The sequence below is a fragment of the Agelaius tricolor genome, unplaced genomic scaffold (assembly GCF_023055355.1).
Source record: "Agelaius tricolor isolate 1412-34295 unplaced genomic scaffold, bAgeTri1.0.p SCAF_16, whole genome shotgun sequence".
NCBI lineage: Eukaryota > Metazoa > Chordata > Aves > Passeriformes > Icteridae > Agelaius > Agelaius tricolor.
This window is the reverse complement of record NW_027269276.1, coordinates 15,330,346-15,345,721: the sequence shown is the minus strand read 5'-3', so window position 1 is coordinate 15,345,721 and position 15,376 is coordinate 15,330,346. Positions and strand designations below refer to the sequence as shown.

The following is a 15,376-nucleotide window of genomic DNA, read 5'->3' as shown; positions in this document are numbered from 1 at the left end:
ATCAGACACTCTGGCATTGGAAAAAACACCTTCCTGCCAGAAACAAAGAAGCCTTAAAGAATACAGGTATCCTCCAAGGTACATTAGTATCTTTACCAGCAGCATGTAAAAATGCCTAACAGGCTATCTAAGTTCCTTACTACTAAGCACACATATACCAACATAATTGATCAGGTTCCCAGCTTCTGACAACCATTTGTGTATTTAAAAAGGCAGTTCCTTCAAGTTTACACACAAGCTTTATTATTATCTGACCTCACTGTAGGTTTACATTCAGGAGGAATCAACAGTACTGAAAAGACAGGGTAGGCCTTAACATATCCAGAGGTGCAGTAAGAATACTAATGCTATCTTATAATCTATAAAGAGGTTCCTCAAAGTTAAATACAGAGTTAAATGTGCATGGTTGTTGACTGTGGTTTTTTTTTGTTTGGGTGGGGAAGGTTTAAAGTCTATATGCATTTGGGAAAAGCATCTGCTCCATATTTAAGAAGGCCAGTAAATTCCAGGTGAATAACTGTAATGAAAGTCAGGTGACTGAAAAAGGAAGTAAATGTTGCAAGAGTATTTTGTTAACCCCTGAGCAGACAAAAGTCCCATTCTAAACAAAGAATGCAGGAAAAAGGAGCATTACAGGCTTTGAAAACCAGTGACATGTTCTACACTTAGAAGCCAGCTGGTTTTACTATCCAGGTTTTAAAGAACACTCCCATTTGTTTTCAAACTTAATTTCAAGAAGCTTTTCTTTCTCTCCTTCCCTCTGCCCTATTAAAAGAAGCTCATACATCCACTACATTTGCTGCAAACTCTTAACTGTTACCAAAAAAAATTCTATTTAACAATATGTTGCATAACTTTTATTTATAAGACATCTTTACTGCATATTTTAGAAAAACAGCATTCTAGCCAAAATGAAATCAGATAGAAGGGGAAAAAGTTTTCCATTATAGTACTTAAAATGTTTTGTTTTAAAATGAGCTAACACACACTTGACTTAACTAAAAGTTAAGAAAATATTAAGAAAATTTTAATTACATCTATATCAAAGCAAGAGAAGTCACAAGGAAGCAAGTCTCCTAGTAAGCATTACTAAACACATAAAGATGTTAAAACCTTCTTTCACAATGAAGAAAAGTCTCAAGAGTATCAAGTCCTAGCCTGACTCAAATCACATTCAAATATAAGAGAATTCAAATTCAAATCCAAAGAACATTTAAAGAAAGAAACAAACAACCCTCACTTGCAGCTATGGGGAAAAAACCTAAAGTTACTTCCCTGTCTTTATCTTTCAGCTAAAATCCAAAAGATTGGGTTTCTAGTAAGAAGACAAGTCATTTAGTGATAGTTTGTGAACTATTATGTGTTCCTGCATACCTGTACATGTAGTTTCCTCCTCCTTGTGCCAAATAAAAGCATTGCTCAGTCTCATGGAAGAAATTTCACATGGTTCCAGTGAACCATTCCCATTTACAGTGGAAAACCATACATAATTTAGCTATACTAAACACCTGTGTGAGAATATAAAGCAGGGGTAGGTGCATAACTTTTCACAGAATAGGTAGGACACTGAAGTGCCCCACACATTCCTAACGCTGAAGAATATCACAGAACAAGGTGATCATCGGCCTGAAATTCCCTTCCCCACACTCAACCACACTGGCTTCAGGTCGGCATTCAGATTATGCAATCAAAATTCCACACTGAGAAACGGGGATGTTACAAAAATGCAGGCGTTTTTGTTGGCCTGTATTCTCAGTGCAGTGATGGGGAAGCAGACAGGGAGGTCAGGAAAACACTTCTGAGCAGTGTAAATGGGTCCCCAGGAAGCGGCTGAACTGGGGGGAGGAGGTGCCAAACCCCAGTCAGGTCACTCCCCGAAGTGCTACAGAAACACGATTTATTTTTTACCATGCAATAGAAGAACTCTTTTACAGAACGAGACACCCCGAGCGCACTGCCCGCTGCTCTGGGTAAGGCAGGGGGAGTCAGGATCAGCGCTGCCGGTCACACACACACATTCAGCTCCAGGGCCGCACCGCCACCATCGCTGCTGAAACTTCATCGTTCTACGTGTCCAGGACAGCGCAGACGTGTCAGCATACACCACATTCCTGCATATACCACAAAAATCACATCCTACCTGAAAGCACAGTGAAAAGTATGGAAAGACAGACTGACAGAAAGAAAACAATAGAGGCAGTCTGATCTTAATGAACAGGCATTGCCAAAAAGCATTTTTTAAAAATTACTGCCTCTATTTCTTCTTTACACTCTAAAAACATTTTTTAGTTGTTCGGCTACTTTGATAATTAATTAGCATACAAATTTAAATACATATATTTTAAAATTGAATGCTTTTATCTTTACATTAGAGCAAGACCCATAAATGCTCATTGTCAGACAGCAGCCAGAAAAAAACACAGCAAAGCCAACAGTGTAATGTCATTTGGAGTAAGTCAGCAATTAATAGCAGGTCAAAATATGCAAGCTGGGAATAGGAAGGAAAACAGGGGAAAGACAGAAAGAAGTCTTCTTGCTTTCTTTATATAATCTAGTCTAGTAATAATCTCTTTGGAGTTGCCACTATTATATTCCTACTTCCTCAATACCAGCAAAAGACACATTAAACCATCCCTATGACCCAAAAAAAAAAAAAAAGAAGAAATGCATGGTGGATGAAAACATTACCAAATCAAAACATGAACTGAAAGGTAAAACCCCCAAAAAATTAAAAAGGTCAAGGTTATTGTGAGAAAATGTTATAAATAACTATGTAGTTATTGTATTTCACTATTATTAGCTTTTGTAAATTATTTTAATATAGTACAGTTTGTAATCTCTTTTGATATAGTATAAATTGTCAGCTGTTTATGGTTAATACCCTTATCTCTTTGTAAATTGTATATCTTAGCATAATAAATACATGCATTATAGTTTAGGCTTTTGCAAAATATTAATATAGAGGCTATGTGTATTAAAACTCACTTTTGCAGAAGTAATTGTAGTTGTAAAATAATAACTAATGCCTTTATTTTTGTAGCTGACTTACAACAGTGAAATAGCTAATGTTGATTGAAAGTACTTGTAAAAATAGCTATAACATCTGTACGATAATATTGGAAAAAAACAGACAAATAACACCAAAAGCACAAGGAAAATATACCACAGACCCTTCAGCTAACAGTAACTGTCAAACCACAGAGCAGGGAGCCTTGTGAAGACATAAAATACAAGATTCTCAAAATCCATCTGCATTTTGGCACGTACTCTAAGAAGCTGAGGTCAAGGGTCAAACTACGATAAAGAATTCCTGGAACATGTAAACTCAAAGGAATGTCTGAATATATATAATATTCATTAATATGCATTTGACCAATGCAAGGAGAAATGATACAGCAAGAGTTGTTACAGTTAACAGTGTGCTTCTAGCAGTTCATCACACACCCCAGCACCGGGTACTGTCCCTTTCATCCCTTATTAAACTTGTAAAAATTTTAAAGACTGAGTTTTGTTTCTCACAGAAAATACACCTGTTTTGACACAGATATGCAGATGCTCATATTCCCACCTATGAATTACCTTGACAAATCAGTATTTCCCTGTTTGATATTGATCAGGACCGTCAACCTCCATCCCAAACCTGAGGGTATCACCTTGCTCCACAGGCACAAAGCTGTCTGCTTGCATCACGGGGACAGGCCAACTTCCAGAACCACCACCACCTTCTTCTGCCAGGCTGCCTGGGGGTACTGGGATTAGATTCACCTGGGTAATTAAATCTGCCACAGAAATCTCAAACTACGTTTACAAGATCCAAAATTATGCAAGATATTCCGAAGGGGGGTAACCCCAGAGGATTGCTTTGACATACCAGATAAGACTGCTAAGTGAGATGAGTACACTGCCAAGTGTACTCATCATGTCAAGTACCATTTAACACATCCTCTTATCATCGAGGAAAATAACTTTTAAGGACAAAATCTTACACTACTCCCATACCAAGGACACCATAAAGCAATCCCAATTCACTCTACAATAAAATCTGTTTCCTCCAACAATACTGAAGTATAAATCAGAACAGCCTTAACTAGTTTTCAGATCAAATTTTTTTATTAAATTGCACTTTCTAACCTTCATGGAGTATTTTAATTAATGGTTTTTAATCACTTTTTACCTAGGTAAGGAATGTTAGTTAAAACAGAAAGCAAAGCATGAACAGGGTACTAAATGAAGTGAGTGTTACTGATCAAATAAGAAATGGCTCAAGGCTTAATTTCATTCCAAACACTGGGTCTGAAACTTTCACTCTGTCAGCCTCAGATACACGTGAAAAAAAACCCCAAACTTAGCGAGTCTAAGTGTGCCAGCCTCAGCACCTTGACACGATCAGACAAACAAAGCATAATGCACTGATATTGTTAAACACCTGCATGCCCTGAAGAGCTTGGGAAAGGCATCTGAAAATCATCCTGCTTACACTGAAACCAGCTGTAATGAGATTTACCCTCATCTGAGGAAAATCAAGAGTCTGCCATGCACACACGAGTGTCTCAGCCTGCTTCCACAATGTCAGATGATCCTGTCTCCTTACCTGCCACACTTTGAAGAGTCATTTCAAAGCACTGCATACTTACAACAGTCAGTAGCAAAATTTGCCCTTCAAAGTTCATCTTCAAATAATCATGAACATTAGATCTAGTTTCTCAAAGGCAATGTATTAAACATCTACTTCTTTACTCTGAAGCACCTCTTTCCCAATCTAATGTTCAAATTTTGTGATAGATTACAACTGTTGTGTAGAGCACAAACAAAATTTTCAAAAGAAAATCTAGAAAATATTAATCACCACCAATTTAAATTTACTGACTTGTAGAAGATACTAAGCATCTGAAAGACTCGCTTCTTTTTTGCAATTAAAAGAAAATTTCCATCTAACTTACGAGACCAAAATGAAGACTTTTATGCTATCTCAATAAATGTGTATCTTCTAACAGAACTGGTTCCAAAGCAGTGTGCTCTACCTCACAGGCCAGGGTGGCTGCTAACCCCATGGTCAGTTAACACATCAGTACCCAATTCAAACAGGGGAAAAAAAACCTCTAAAAAACCAATTTTAAGGAAAACAAGACTGAGTCTGAAAGAACATAAATCTAACAAGCTAACTTAAAACAACAGCCAGGGAATGAATCCAAGGAGATATTACAACCTATAGAGTTACTTACAAGCATTCCTGCATTGCAGCAACCCAGAGAAATGAAAAGGTGAAAGAGTACCCAACTTTGAAATTAAAGTTATTAAATAAAAAGGGGTAATTTTAAAATATATTTACTTTGTCATTTAAATTTCAGAATAAATCTGCAATTTCCAGGCCCAATTAATTTTCCAGATATAGGGTGACAAATAATGCTCACACACACAATACAGGCCATTAGGTCCACACACTGTCCATGATCTCACCCTAAGTTTACATGCAGAGAAATGAAGTTTTCTTAGGAATAAGGTCCTACCTAGCCCTCTCCAGTTTCAGCAAGTTTTCCCTCCTCCTATATTACAGTAATAATGAAAAGACAGAAGAAATCAGGACCTCTAGTAATAAAACTGGAAAAGCAGACAGAGACAGAAATACTTATGGAAATGGAGAAGCAACACTAAGAAGCAGGTGGGATGAAAAGGAAAGCCAAGAGGGTAAAGCCTGTACCTGTGCTTTTACACTATACTTGTTTGGGCACTGACTGCAATGGTCCAAAGCCAGAAATCACAGTGTGGCAGAATGGCATTATCTACCCAGTGAAAGCAGAACAGTGAGACTAATTTAACTGAGAAAACCAAATCTGATGGGGGCGGGCAGGGAAGCAGCAAACAAAAAAAACCCATCAAAAGCAGCCTGATCCAGTGCAGTCATATTCTTGAAAGCTCTACTCAGCCCAAAACATTTGATCTCAAATCTAAATAAGCACTCAGGGATATCCGGGGTTATTCTGAACAAACTGAATTCACCAAATATTTTAGTAATTTAAAACACACACAAAGAAAGTTGTTAACTCAGCATAATCACTGCTCATGAGGCCTCAAAAAGCTTGCTCGTGCTGGCTCTCCTGACTTTCGTATTCCCAGTGTCATTTCCAAATCCCACAACATATGTTTCCAACCATTGGTACAATTACAACTCTTATGCAACAGAAATCAGAATGCAAAAAGCTGATGCCAGGCACATATATTCAGCTTTTGCAGGAAACACCAGTCTGCAGCCAGAACTGCTCTTCAATACTTAACAAAATTATGTTCTTTAACGGGGGAAAAAAGCATTCAACTGACAGTGATCTGAAAAGCAAAATCATCCTGCACAAGTGCAATTCCCCTTAAAAAACCCCAAAATCACAGAATCTCTACTTCAGCAGGTGCAATCCTATCAGTCCACAGTTGTTTTTCTAAAGATAGAACTTCAAATTCTACACTGAACAACCAATGAGCCCAGTGAGAACAATTAATGAATCCTCAACCGCACAGAAAAGAGTTGGAAATCTGCTCCAGACTTCCACAGGTGTGCTTAGGAGATTGCAATCTTACTTAGGTGGGGCAGGGCTCCCTGTGGTTTGATGAGTCTATGAAAAGCTGTTGAGAAATACCACATCTGAGCTGTTCCAGAGTACTTTTCATAATTACATGATTTGCACAACAGTGCTGAAGGTGTGGCACATCACACAAACGCAACAGCTTCAGTCTGTGACACAGCACCGCCAGTGCCTCCAGCTACTCTGCTTCCAACTTCTGCACAAGTTTCAGAAATTAAAGTGCCGTGGAAAAACTGCACTCCAATTGGAATTAGCAGATATCTGCCCACATTATTTCACATGACAGCACTGATTAAAAGCCATTTTCAGTTTCTATACACTTCTACTTAGCATCTGTATCTCCTCCTAAATGCCCAATTACAACAACAACAACCTGCCTATAGATCTGCAGAAAAAAAAAAAAACAAAACAAAACAAACCCCACCAAAACCATCCTGCACTCTCTTGATAATTTTGAAGCTTCTCAAAGCAAACACATGCTGCTTTCTGCACTGCTTACTGTACACAGCAGGCCTGACTGGATTAAATACCCAGGGGAAAGCACACCACTTTATGAATGGGGGGCCTTAAACTCTCTGACTTCCAAACTACCTAACAGGAACATAACAGAAGACAGAGACACTCAAAAATGAACATACTGCATTACTTATTAGCTGAGAGCAAACCCGTTGATATTTGGATCACACCCTTGCTGGCAATGCTTCCTCCCAGTGCTTTTTTAAGAATCTTCCTTCATCACAAGGCCTCCAGAACAACTCTGGCAGGAAGCTTTCAAGGGAAACTTATTTAGGCCATGGGAGAGCAGCTCAGGCTGCATTCACTCCTCTGACTGACTTGCTACCTTCAGTAAGGCTGGCTTGCAAATACCAGCACCAAAACCAACACTCCTCCACTACACAGTGACACAATACTCAAGATCAAGTAACAATATTTAAAAGTGCCTCCATATTACCTAGTGAAGTTATTGTTGCAATCAAGAGTTTTTGTGGAGAGACAAGGAAAAGGTACTTAACCAGTGCACATCACTCAGCATGGCAGCTACAGCTCCACAAATCTCTAGAACCTCAGATAATGACAAAAATAGCCACTGGCAGTCTGAACTAAAACTCACTCTCCAACCTATTCTGCAACATTTTGCTATCACTGGCACATCAGGTGGCTGCCAGAAAGTTTCCTGGATCACTATCCTTTTCTGGAAAGGTCAGCAACAATTACAAACAGGACTGACAAGTTCTGAGTTAGTTTAAGACAACATACTTGATGAGAGATGCCCTGTAATTACAGACTGCAGAAAACTGCCTTCCAAATACTTTTCTACAACTGGGACACTACCACCACCAAACAGAACTAAAACGACACAATCTTAGAAAACAGCATCAAAAGTAATAGCAAATGCATTAAATTTTGACAAGGTATTAATTTACATGCAGCATTGTCTGTTTAATTTTATATTACAAAGTTCCATCAAACCCAGCAAATAAGACATGGTATCTAGTGTGACTTGACATAAACCAGTATTACGTATCTTTAAAAAAAATAAAAGTCACCAAAACGAGTACAAACAAGAAGACAGTACTCTACATACCATTAAGCAGTTAATGTAGCAATAATCACATACTACTAGCTGGAAGTGAGAACCGAGGCACTACAGCTTTAGTATAGTAGTAGAAATACAACAGGTATTTTTAAAAACCCCGCAATTTCATTTGTTTTAAGTTAACAAGAGCCTGCTGTTTTCTCACTGGACTGCTTTAAATTCAATGTACCTAGCTTTTTCCTCTAGCCACTTGTTAAGACTTCTACAGCTATCTACATGAGTACCGTGTGATTTATCTTTATTTTCTGAAAAAGCATTCCAAACAAAAAACTCCCTTAGATATGGTGCCATCATTATTCAGTTCCCAAAAAGCCCTCATACCTTCCTCCTGCCTCGCTGCTGTAAAAGAACTCTGGTGATTGCCCAGCAGTTGGCTCTCCCTGTAAGTGCTGGTTTGGGAGAAACTCCTCTGAACAACAACAAAAAATTTGTTCTAAGTGCCGAACTTCTTTGCTGAGAAGCAGAATGCATAGGAGGGTACCCATAAACTGGCCATTATTTTAAGCTATAAAGTTATATTAATATCTCTGAATATCTTTTTAGTTTTGGTACTTTTATCTAAGCTTTCTGAAGGGCAGTTCCCTACTGCCATATGCTTCTTGTTGACAACATTGCTTACCCATGATATTCTGAAGATAACAGATGGACTTACAGAGTTAAACTTCTTGTCAATAATTTGTTTGTTTTTATAAAAAACCATTAGGGACAATAATTTTTTCCTGTACTTCTCATTTCCTTCTACTCATTTCTCCACATGACTCCACTGTAAAGTGTACATTCTCTAAATCAAAAGCATTACAGAGAAAAATAACTGGTTTTGCAAAAGGAAGCAGAAATACTACCACACCTTGGCTCCCGGAAACTGCAATCAGGAACAAGTTAAGTAAGCAGCAGCCTTCCCACACCAAGGCACTGACACTACGAGACAAAGGAAAACCATCTTTCCTTTAAAAAAAAAGGAACACCTTAAAATACATCCAGCCCTTCAGTGCTCCCTGGTTGGTCATTCCCAAAGGAGGCTTTCTCTCCTTCTCTCCAGTGCCCACAGGCACAAGTCCCGCTGCTGCTCTAAGCAGGGCCTACTTCCCACATGACACCGATATAGTTGTGTCCGCTTTCGTACGGAGCACAACTGAACACAACTACAGCAAACAAACAGCAAATATCGGGGGTTATCTGTGTAGAAAGCCAAATTCAAAACACCTGGCGCACGGCACGTTTAAAGGGAATGCCTCTGAACAAACATGATCATGTGAGGGACAGTAGTGATGACAGGATTATTTGCATTATTAAATCAATGAGCAAAATACTAAAAAAAAAAAAAAAGGCACCTCTTCACTCCTACCGACTCACAGGCAGGTGAGCGTGACTCCCAAACCCCACAGACCGCCTTCACTGAGATGCTCCTGGGCCTGAAGGGGGGTCCCAAGCGACGCCTTAAGCCGCAACAGTCTTATTAAAACTACACTCTCTAAAGTCCTTCCAAAAACGTGTATTTAAAAAAAAAAAAATAGGAAAGTAATCTCAGACCAATTTGAAGAACACACTGACCCTGCAGTTGCCAGCGGCTCCTCTCCCCTCAGCCGCGGTCCCGGGACAGAAGCGAGCACGCAGCTCCTCCGGCAGACAAAAGGAGCGCGGAGCGCGGCCCCGCACAGCTCCGCGGCGTCGGACGTTGGTCCCGCCGGGACAAAGTCCGCTACCCACCCCGGGCCCGACAGTACCGCGCTGGTAGCCCGGGGCAGGGCCGGAGAGCAGCCCCCGCTCCTGCCTCGACACGCGGCTCCCCCGCGGGCGCAGCGGCGGCTGGAAGGCGCAGCACCCTTCAGAGGGTCCCGCGGGGCGGCCCCGGCGGGTGGGGGCCGGGGCAGCCGCCCTCCCCCGCGCCCCCGAGCCCTCCCCCGCCCGCGGGGCGCCCTCCCGCCGCCGGGCAGCGAGGACAAAGGAACGGCCGGGTCACCTCGGGCCGGGAGGGCCGCGCAGCGCAGGCCGCACTCACCGCTACAGCACCAGGAGGAGGGCGAGCCCTGCGGGAACTTGGCCGAGTCGGGCGCGATGCAGACGCTGGAGCCGAGGTGCGGGCACTCCATGGCGGGCGCGGCGGAGCGGGGCGGGCGGGCGGCTCCTCGCGGCGCTACAGCGGCGGCGTCCCGCGCACAACAGCCATCTTAAGGACGGCCTCCCGCTCCGCGCCGCGCGCGGCCGGGCCGGGCTTTGCGGGCAGCCGCCCTCTCTCCCGTCCGCTCCGCGCGCCGCTCCCCACCCGCCGGGCTTTGCAGGCAGCCGGCCGGCCCAGGGCAGCGGCGAGCGGCGCGGCCCGGCCCGGCCCGGCCCGGCAGACAGCGGCCCCGGAGCTCGGGGAGGGCTGTGGGGCAGAAGGACCGTGAAGAGCATCCGCTTCCAACCCCTGCCACTGGAACATTGCTCCAGACCCCATCGAACCTGGCCTTGAACACTTCGAGGGACGGGGCATCCACAGCGTCTCTGGGCAACCTGTGACAGTGCTTCACCACTCTCACAATAAAGAATATTCTAATAGCTAATCTAAACCTGCTCTCTTTCAATCTGAACCCGTTCCCACTTGTCCTCCATCACTTCATGCTCTGCCATATAGTCAAACCCCATCTTTCTGGAAGGCCAGAGTTAGGTGACCCTGCAGCTTGTCTTCTGGCTGAACAATCCCCAAAGTTCTCTCAGCCTTTCCTCGCAGCAGGGCTGCTCCACCCCTCTGGCCAGCTTGGTGGCCTCCTCCAGCAGCTCCTCGTCGTTCCTGGGCCGGGCCCCCGAGCAGAGGCAGCTCTGCAGGTGGGCTCTCACCGGGTGGCACAGAATGCCCCTCTTCCCCTGCAGCCCAGTCCGGCTTTCTGGGCTGCGTGCGCTGATTGCCAGCTCGTGTCCAGCCTGAACTCCAGTGTTCTGTTCTGTAAGATGCACGGCCTGAGGCTTGTGCCAGCATTTTTTTTCAAGAGCTACATGGCCTCAAATTTAGCTTGTTACTGAATTTCATACTCTATGACTAATATTTAAGGGGCAATAAAAGTACAAATGTATAACAGCTTTACCAGAAAATGCAGAATAACTCAGCAGTTCTCACACAGCAATTTGCAATACCAACATACAGTTCCTTTTCAAATAGAGCAAATAAAGTCCACCAGCATAAAAGTGGGGATTTTTAGCCTAAGGAACTGTGACAACCATTGCATATTAGCAGTTTTAGACCCTTTCTCTTACCTTAATGTGAGAAATGCAATTTTGCCACTGGTTTTGCCTGTTGTGTGACTTTTTTGTAGACACAGAAAGCATCTACCTCTGTCTATTATATGTGGTACTGCACTATTTCATGGAGGAATACTTTAGAAACTGACAGTTCTGTATAGATTTTCAGATGAGATACTTTAAGTATTCATATCAAAGATGGCTTGGTGGTCACTAATTTCCTTGGCAAAACGTCATTCTTTACTCTTTGTTCTTTTTCACCCTGTTTACACAAGGTGGGGGGGAAATTCAGAGCATGAAATACCCAGTTCTTCACAGCATCAGAAACTACTTGGACTACACTCTATGGAATTTGTTTGTGTTTCTAGCTGTGTAGCTAGAAGCAGCATTAGGTTTGATAGCAGCATTGATACCAAACTGTGAATTAAATGGCTGCAAATGTTACCTTGACACAAAACCATACATCTTCCTCACACACCCCCATCCTTCAAACTTGTAATATTTGCTCTATTAGGTAAGTAACATTCCCATCATATACTTTACAGGTTGTATCATATATAACTTATATTAAAATATATTCAATTTTATATAAATTTATATTTATAAAATTTAAATAAATGTATTATTATGTTTATTAATTTAAATTTATATTTGTATAACATTTTATATAACTTTTATATATAGAAATTTGTATAACTTTTGAAGAAGCAAATACAAATAGAGAAAAAATCAACTGGGAAAACAATATTTAAATTTACTTCATACAACATACAAACCTTGATATACATCTAAGAATTACTAGTTGAAGGAGCTTTTAAAAAGGTGGTCATGTTAGCATGCTTTACATGAGCCAAAGGCCCTTTTGTTTACTCTGCACCCTCTGCTACAATGTATAATGAAGACAACACATTAAAACAGCAGTTTGACTGCAGTTGCTGTCTTTTCTAACCAATGCATACATTTAATCCTCGTGTTGTGCCCCACCCATCCTTACACACAAACAATGAGTAAGAAACCTCACCTAGATCTGCTCTTCTCACTTTCCCCTTGTACCTGCATCACTTGGCCTTCTCCAAGCAGTATAAGCCAGAGTTTAACCAAAACAGTCAGTTCTTACCTCTGTGTGGATTATCTTAGCAGTATACTTAGTCTTTCAAAGTAAGGAAACAATATATTAACAAGATTAAATTTAGATATGGTAAAATAAACACATTTATATGCTTTTGGTTGTCTACTTTCACTTTAGCACTGCTATTACTGACTTTACACCTTGTTCCTTTGCAAGATAATAATGGAGTTTTCTTTCTTTTTTCACTTGTGGGTTGACAGCCATTCACTGCATCTTTGAACAGTGTAATTCTGTGCAAAAATGTGCTCATTTCTTTGTTTTAGTTGCCATGCCCACGGAAAATGTGGTAGCCTTTAAGTGTTTTTATCTCTAGCTGCCAAGATAAGTACTTAAGTAAGGATGATTTTATCTGTTAGGGAGTCATGATGCATAGCAGTTATCGAATGGGTGATGATGCATAAGGACCAGCATAAGCATGTTTGGAATGCAGCCTCTTTGCCTATCGAAAAATAATTGATCACTAATGCAACTCTCAACACTCAGATCTCAAAAGCTTTGCTTACAGTAAACAAGGGTAGTTTTCAGTGGCTTGCAGTGAGGGGTACGTGTTGAGTGCAGAGGAGAACTGGAGTAGGAGCTCTGGGTATGTTTTTCCTTTTTGGTTAGCTTTTACAGTAGGATTTCTTTAGTACAAATCACTTGATTTGGAACCAGAGCCTCTCCTCTTGCTCCCACCCTTCCTCAGATCAGAGTACTTTAGATGGCAGCTAATATAAATCCTACAGGCATGCTTACAATGGGTTCAATCAGTGCAGATCAGGAGCTTGTGATTTAGCACTGTATATTAGAAATTTCTGTTTAATATAGCATATCATTATCTCTACTACAAAAGAGATATTTCACACAACATCCTGTTCTGGGATATGTGTAGTCATCCATCTATGCTATAGGCTCCACCTGAGAGCATTTGAGCTTAGAATTTGGTCCTGATCTGGTATCTTGCATATGTACTAAGAATTTACAGTGGGAGAGGGGAAGTTTGCATGGAGAGTTCTTTTGTTCTGCTATATTCCTCCGAAATAAAATCGGTGGTGTTAAATATTTGAAAACATTGAAAACATTACCTGCCATGAGCATGTATTATCATATGATCTAATGATGCAGTAGCAGCATTTTTCCTTGTGCTCTTGGCTTCCTTAAAAGCCACTAGATGAACATCACTCAGTGGATCAAGTGAAGCAGATTGTTGCCTTAGCTGACTTCCACATTGGCTGTGGAGAGCGTGGAAGGAAGAAGGGATGATGCTGTAGAAGTGGAATGAATGCTGACCTGAAGAATTGTAGTTCAGTCTTTGCCAGACAGTTCTAGTGTATCACCTGGCAGACTATTTAAACCAATTTCTTTACAAAGCAGTTCTGTTTGCTTGTTTGAAGACTAATCTCCTTCTCAACTACAGGTGTGAAAAGAGTCCAGCTCTCTTCAGAGCACACACATTGGACTTTTCCTATCTCTATGGATACACATCCATTCTCCACTTCTAGATTTATGCATAAAGATAGAAAGAGTATCATCTCCCATGACATGTTTCTTCTCATTCAGAATGAGGGACATTGGCCAATGCTCTGAACACTCAGGTGAAATGAATAATAGCAAACCTTTTGCTCTGAGCACTGGGTTTAACCCCAGGTGGCAACTAAGCTCCACACAGCCTCTCACAGTGACCACTCTGAACACACTCCATGCCAATCCAGTCCTAGTAGCAGCTTGATAGATTGGGATTTCACCTCTAATTTCCCAGAGGTAAGACACTGAAACATTCAGGTATGATGGCAATAGTAATGGAGACCACAGAAGCCCAGAACAAAGAAGTGAGTCCTTTACTTGGTGCAGGTGCAACTCTGAGGCAGATGCTGGTAGGCAAAATATCAATAGAAAGCATCAGAATATAGGTAAGTTGTAACACAAGGTCTCAGCTTAATAAAACCTCTACTGAAGTTGGCCAAGCAGTTCTGTGACTTTTATGCCATCTGCAGTGGACAGAAGCTTAGCTGCAGGCAGCTGTGTGTGAAACTACACTGGAGCACATAAACTACAACAAGCACATTTCTGCTGACATGTTGTCTCAACAAATCTATTTCCATTTCCTGTATGGCCTCTGAAAATAAAGCTCAGACACTTTTTCAGTGTTTGATCATAGGAACACCAGCACCTCCTTACAAGGTTCAAGATTCCTCTCTAAAGTGCTAGATCTCCGAGGGGAAGGACAAAGCATTTAAAAGGAGGCAAAAGCCCAGAGCAAGCATCTGTGACAGTTCTGAGCCTGAGGCTGGGGCGTGCAAACGGGCAGGACTCGTGTCCCACACCCAGGACCCTGCCGAGCACACCTCTTGAGGGCACTGTGACACAGGGCACGGAGCAAAGGTTCTCGGGCCAAAGGACAAGTTCTGAACTCTCCCTGCTCACACCGGCACCGGACAAAATTCCCCGGCCATCGACTGCCACGGGATTTATGGTTCTCTCCAGTAATATGGAAGCATCCCTCATTTCTTAATGAGTTGCTTCCTGTGGGAAATAAGGCTGACTTTGGCAGTACAAATGGCATTAGGCTGATACAGATTCCATCAGAAGATTGTGTTTATTTTTTTTAAGTAGAATTCAAATATGTATCTGAGATCTAGTTTCTTTAATTTCTAAAAGCCTATTCTAATTTTACATCACTTTTCCAAGGATTCCAGAAGCATCTAATTAAAAAAAAATAAAAAGTCAGTGCTTTAATTCTGCCCCAAACTTTGCCTGTTCTGCACTGCCCCAGCTTGGGCACAATGTAAGGGGATAAATAAAGGTGAATGTGAGTAATCTCTGTGGTGGGTTTTTTTGAACAAACCAATGAAGATGTGATGAATAAATGGTACAAATAAAGTC

At 41.5% G+C, this 15,376-nt stretch overlaps 1 protein-coding gene across 4 annotated transcripts in view; it reads right to left on the bottom strand.

Annotated features, from left to right (window-relative positions):
• USP3 (ubiquitin specific peptidase 3) overlaps nt 1–10,662 on the bottom strand; it is a 41,548-nt gene extending 30,886 nt beyond the window's left edge. The window contains exon 1 of one of the 4 annotated variants that reach the window (XM_071441726.1): nt 10,130–10,662. In XM_071441726.1, the coding sequence (XP_071297827.1) occupies nt 10,130–10,259 (130 nt within the window). In that variant the 5' untranslated portion in view covers nt 10,260–10,662. The other 3 variants (XM_071441727.1, XM_071441728.1, XM_071441725.1) reach the window with 3 other exon arrangements.
• Between the last annotated feature and the right edge of the window lie 4,714 nt (nt 10,663–15,376).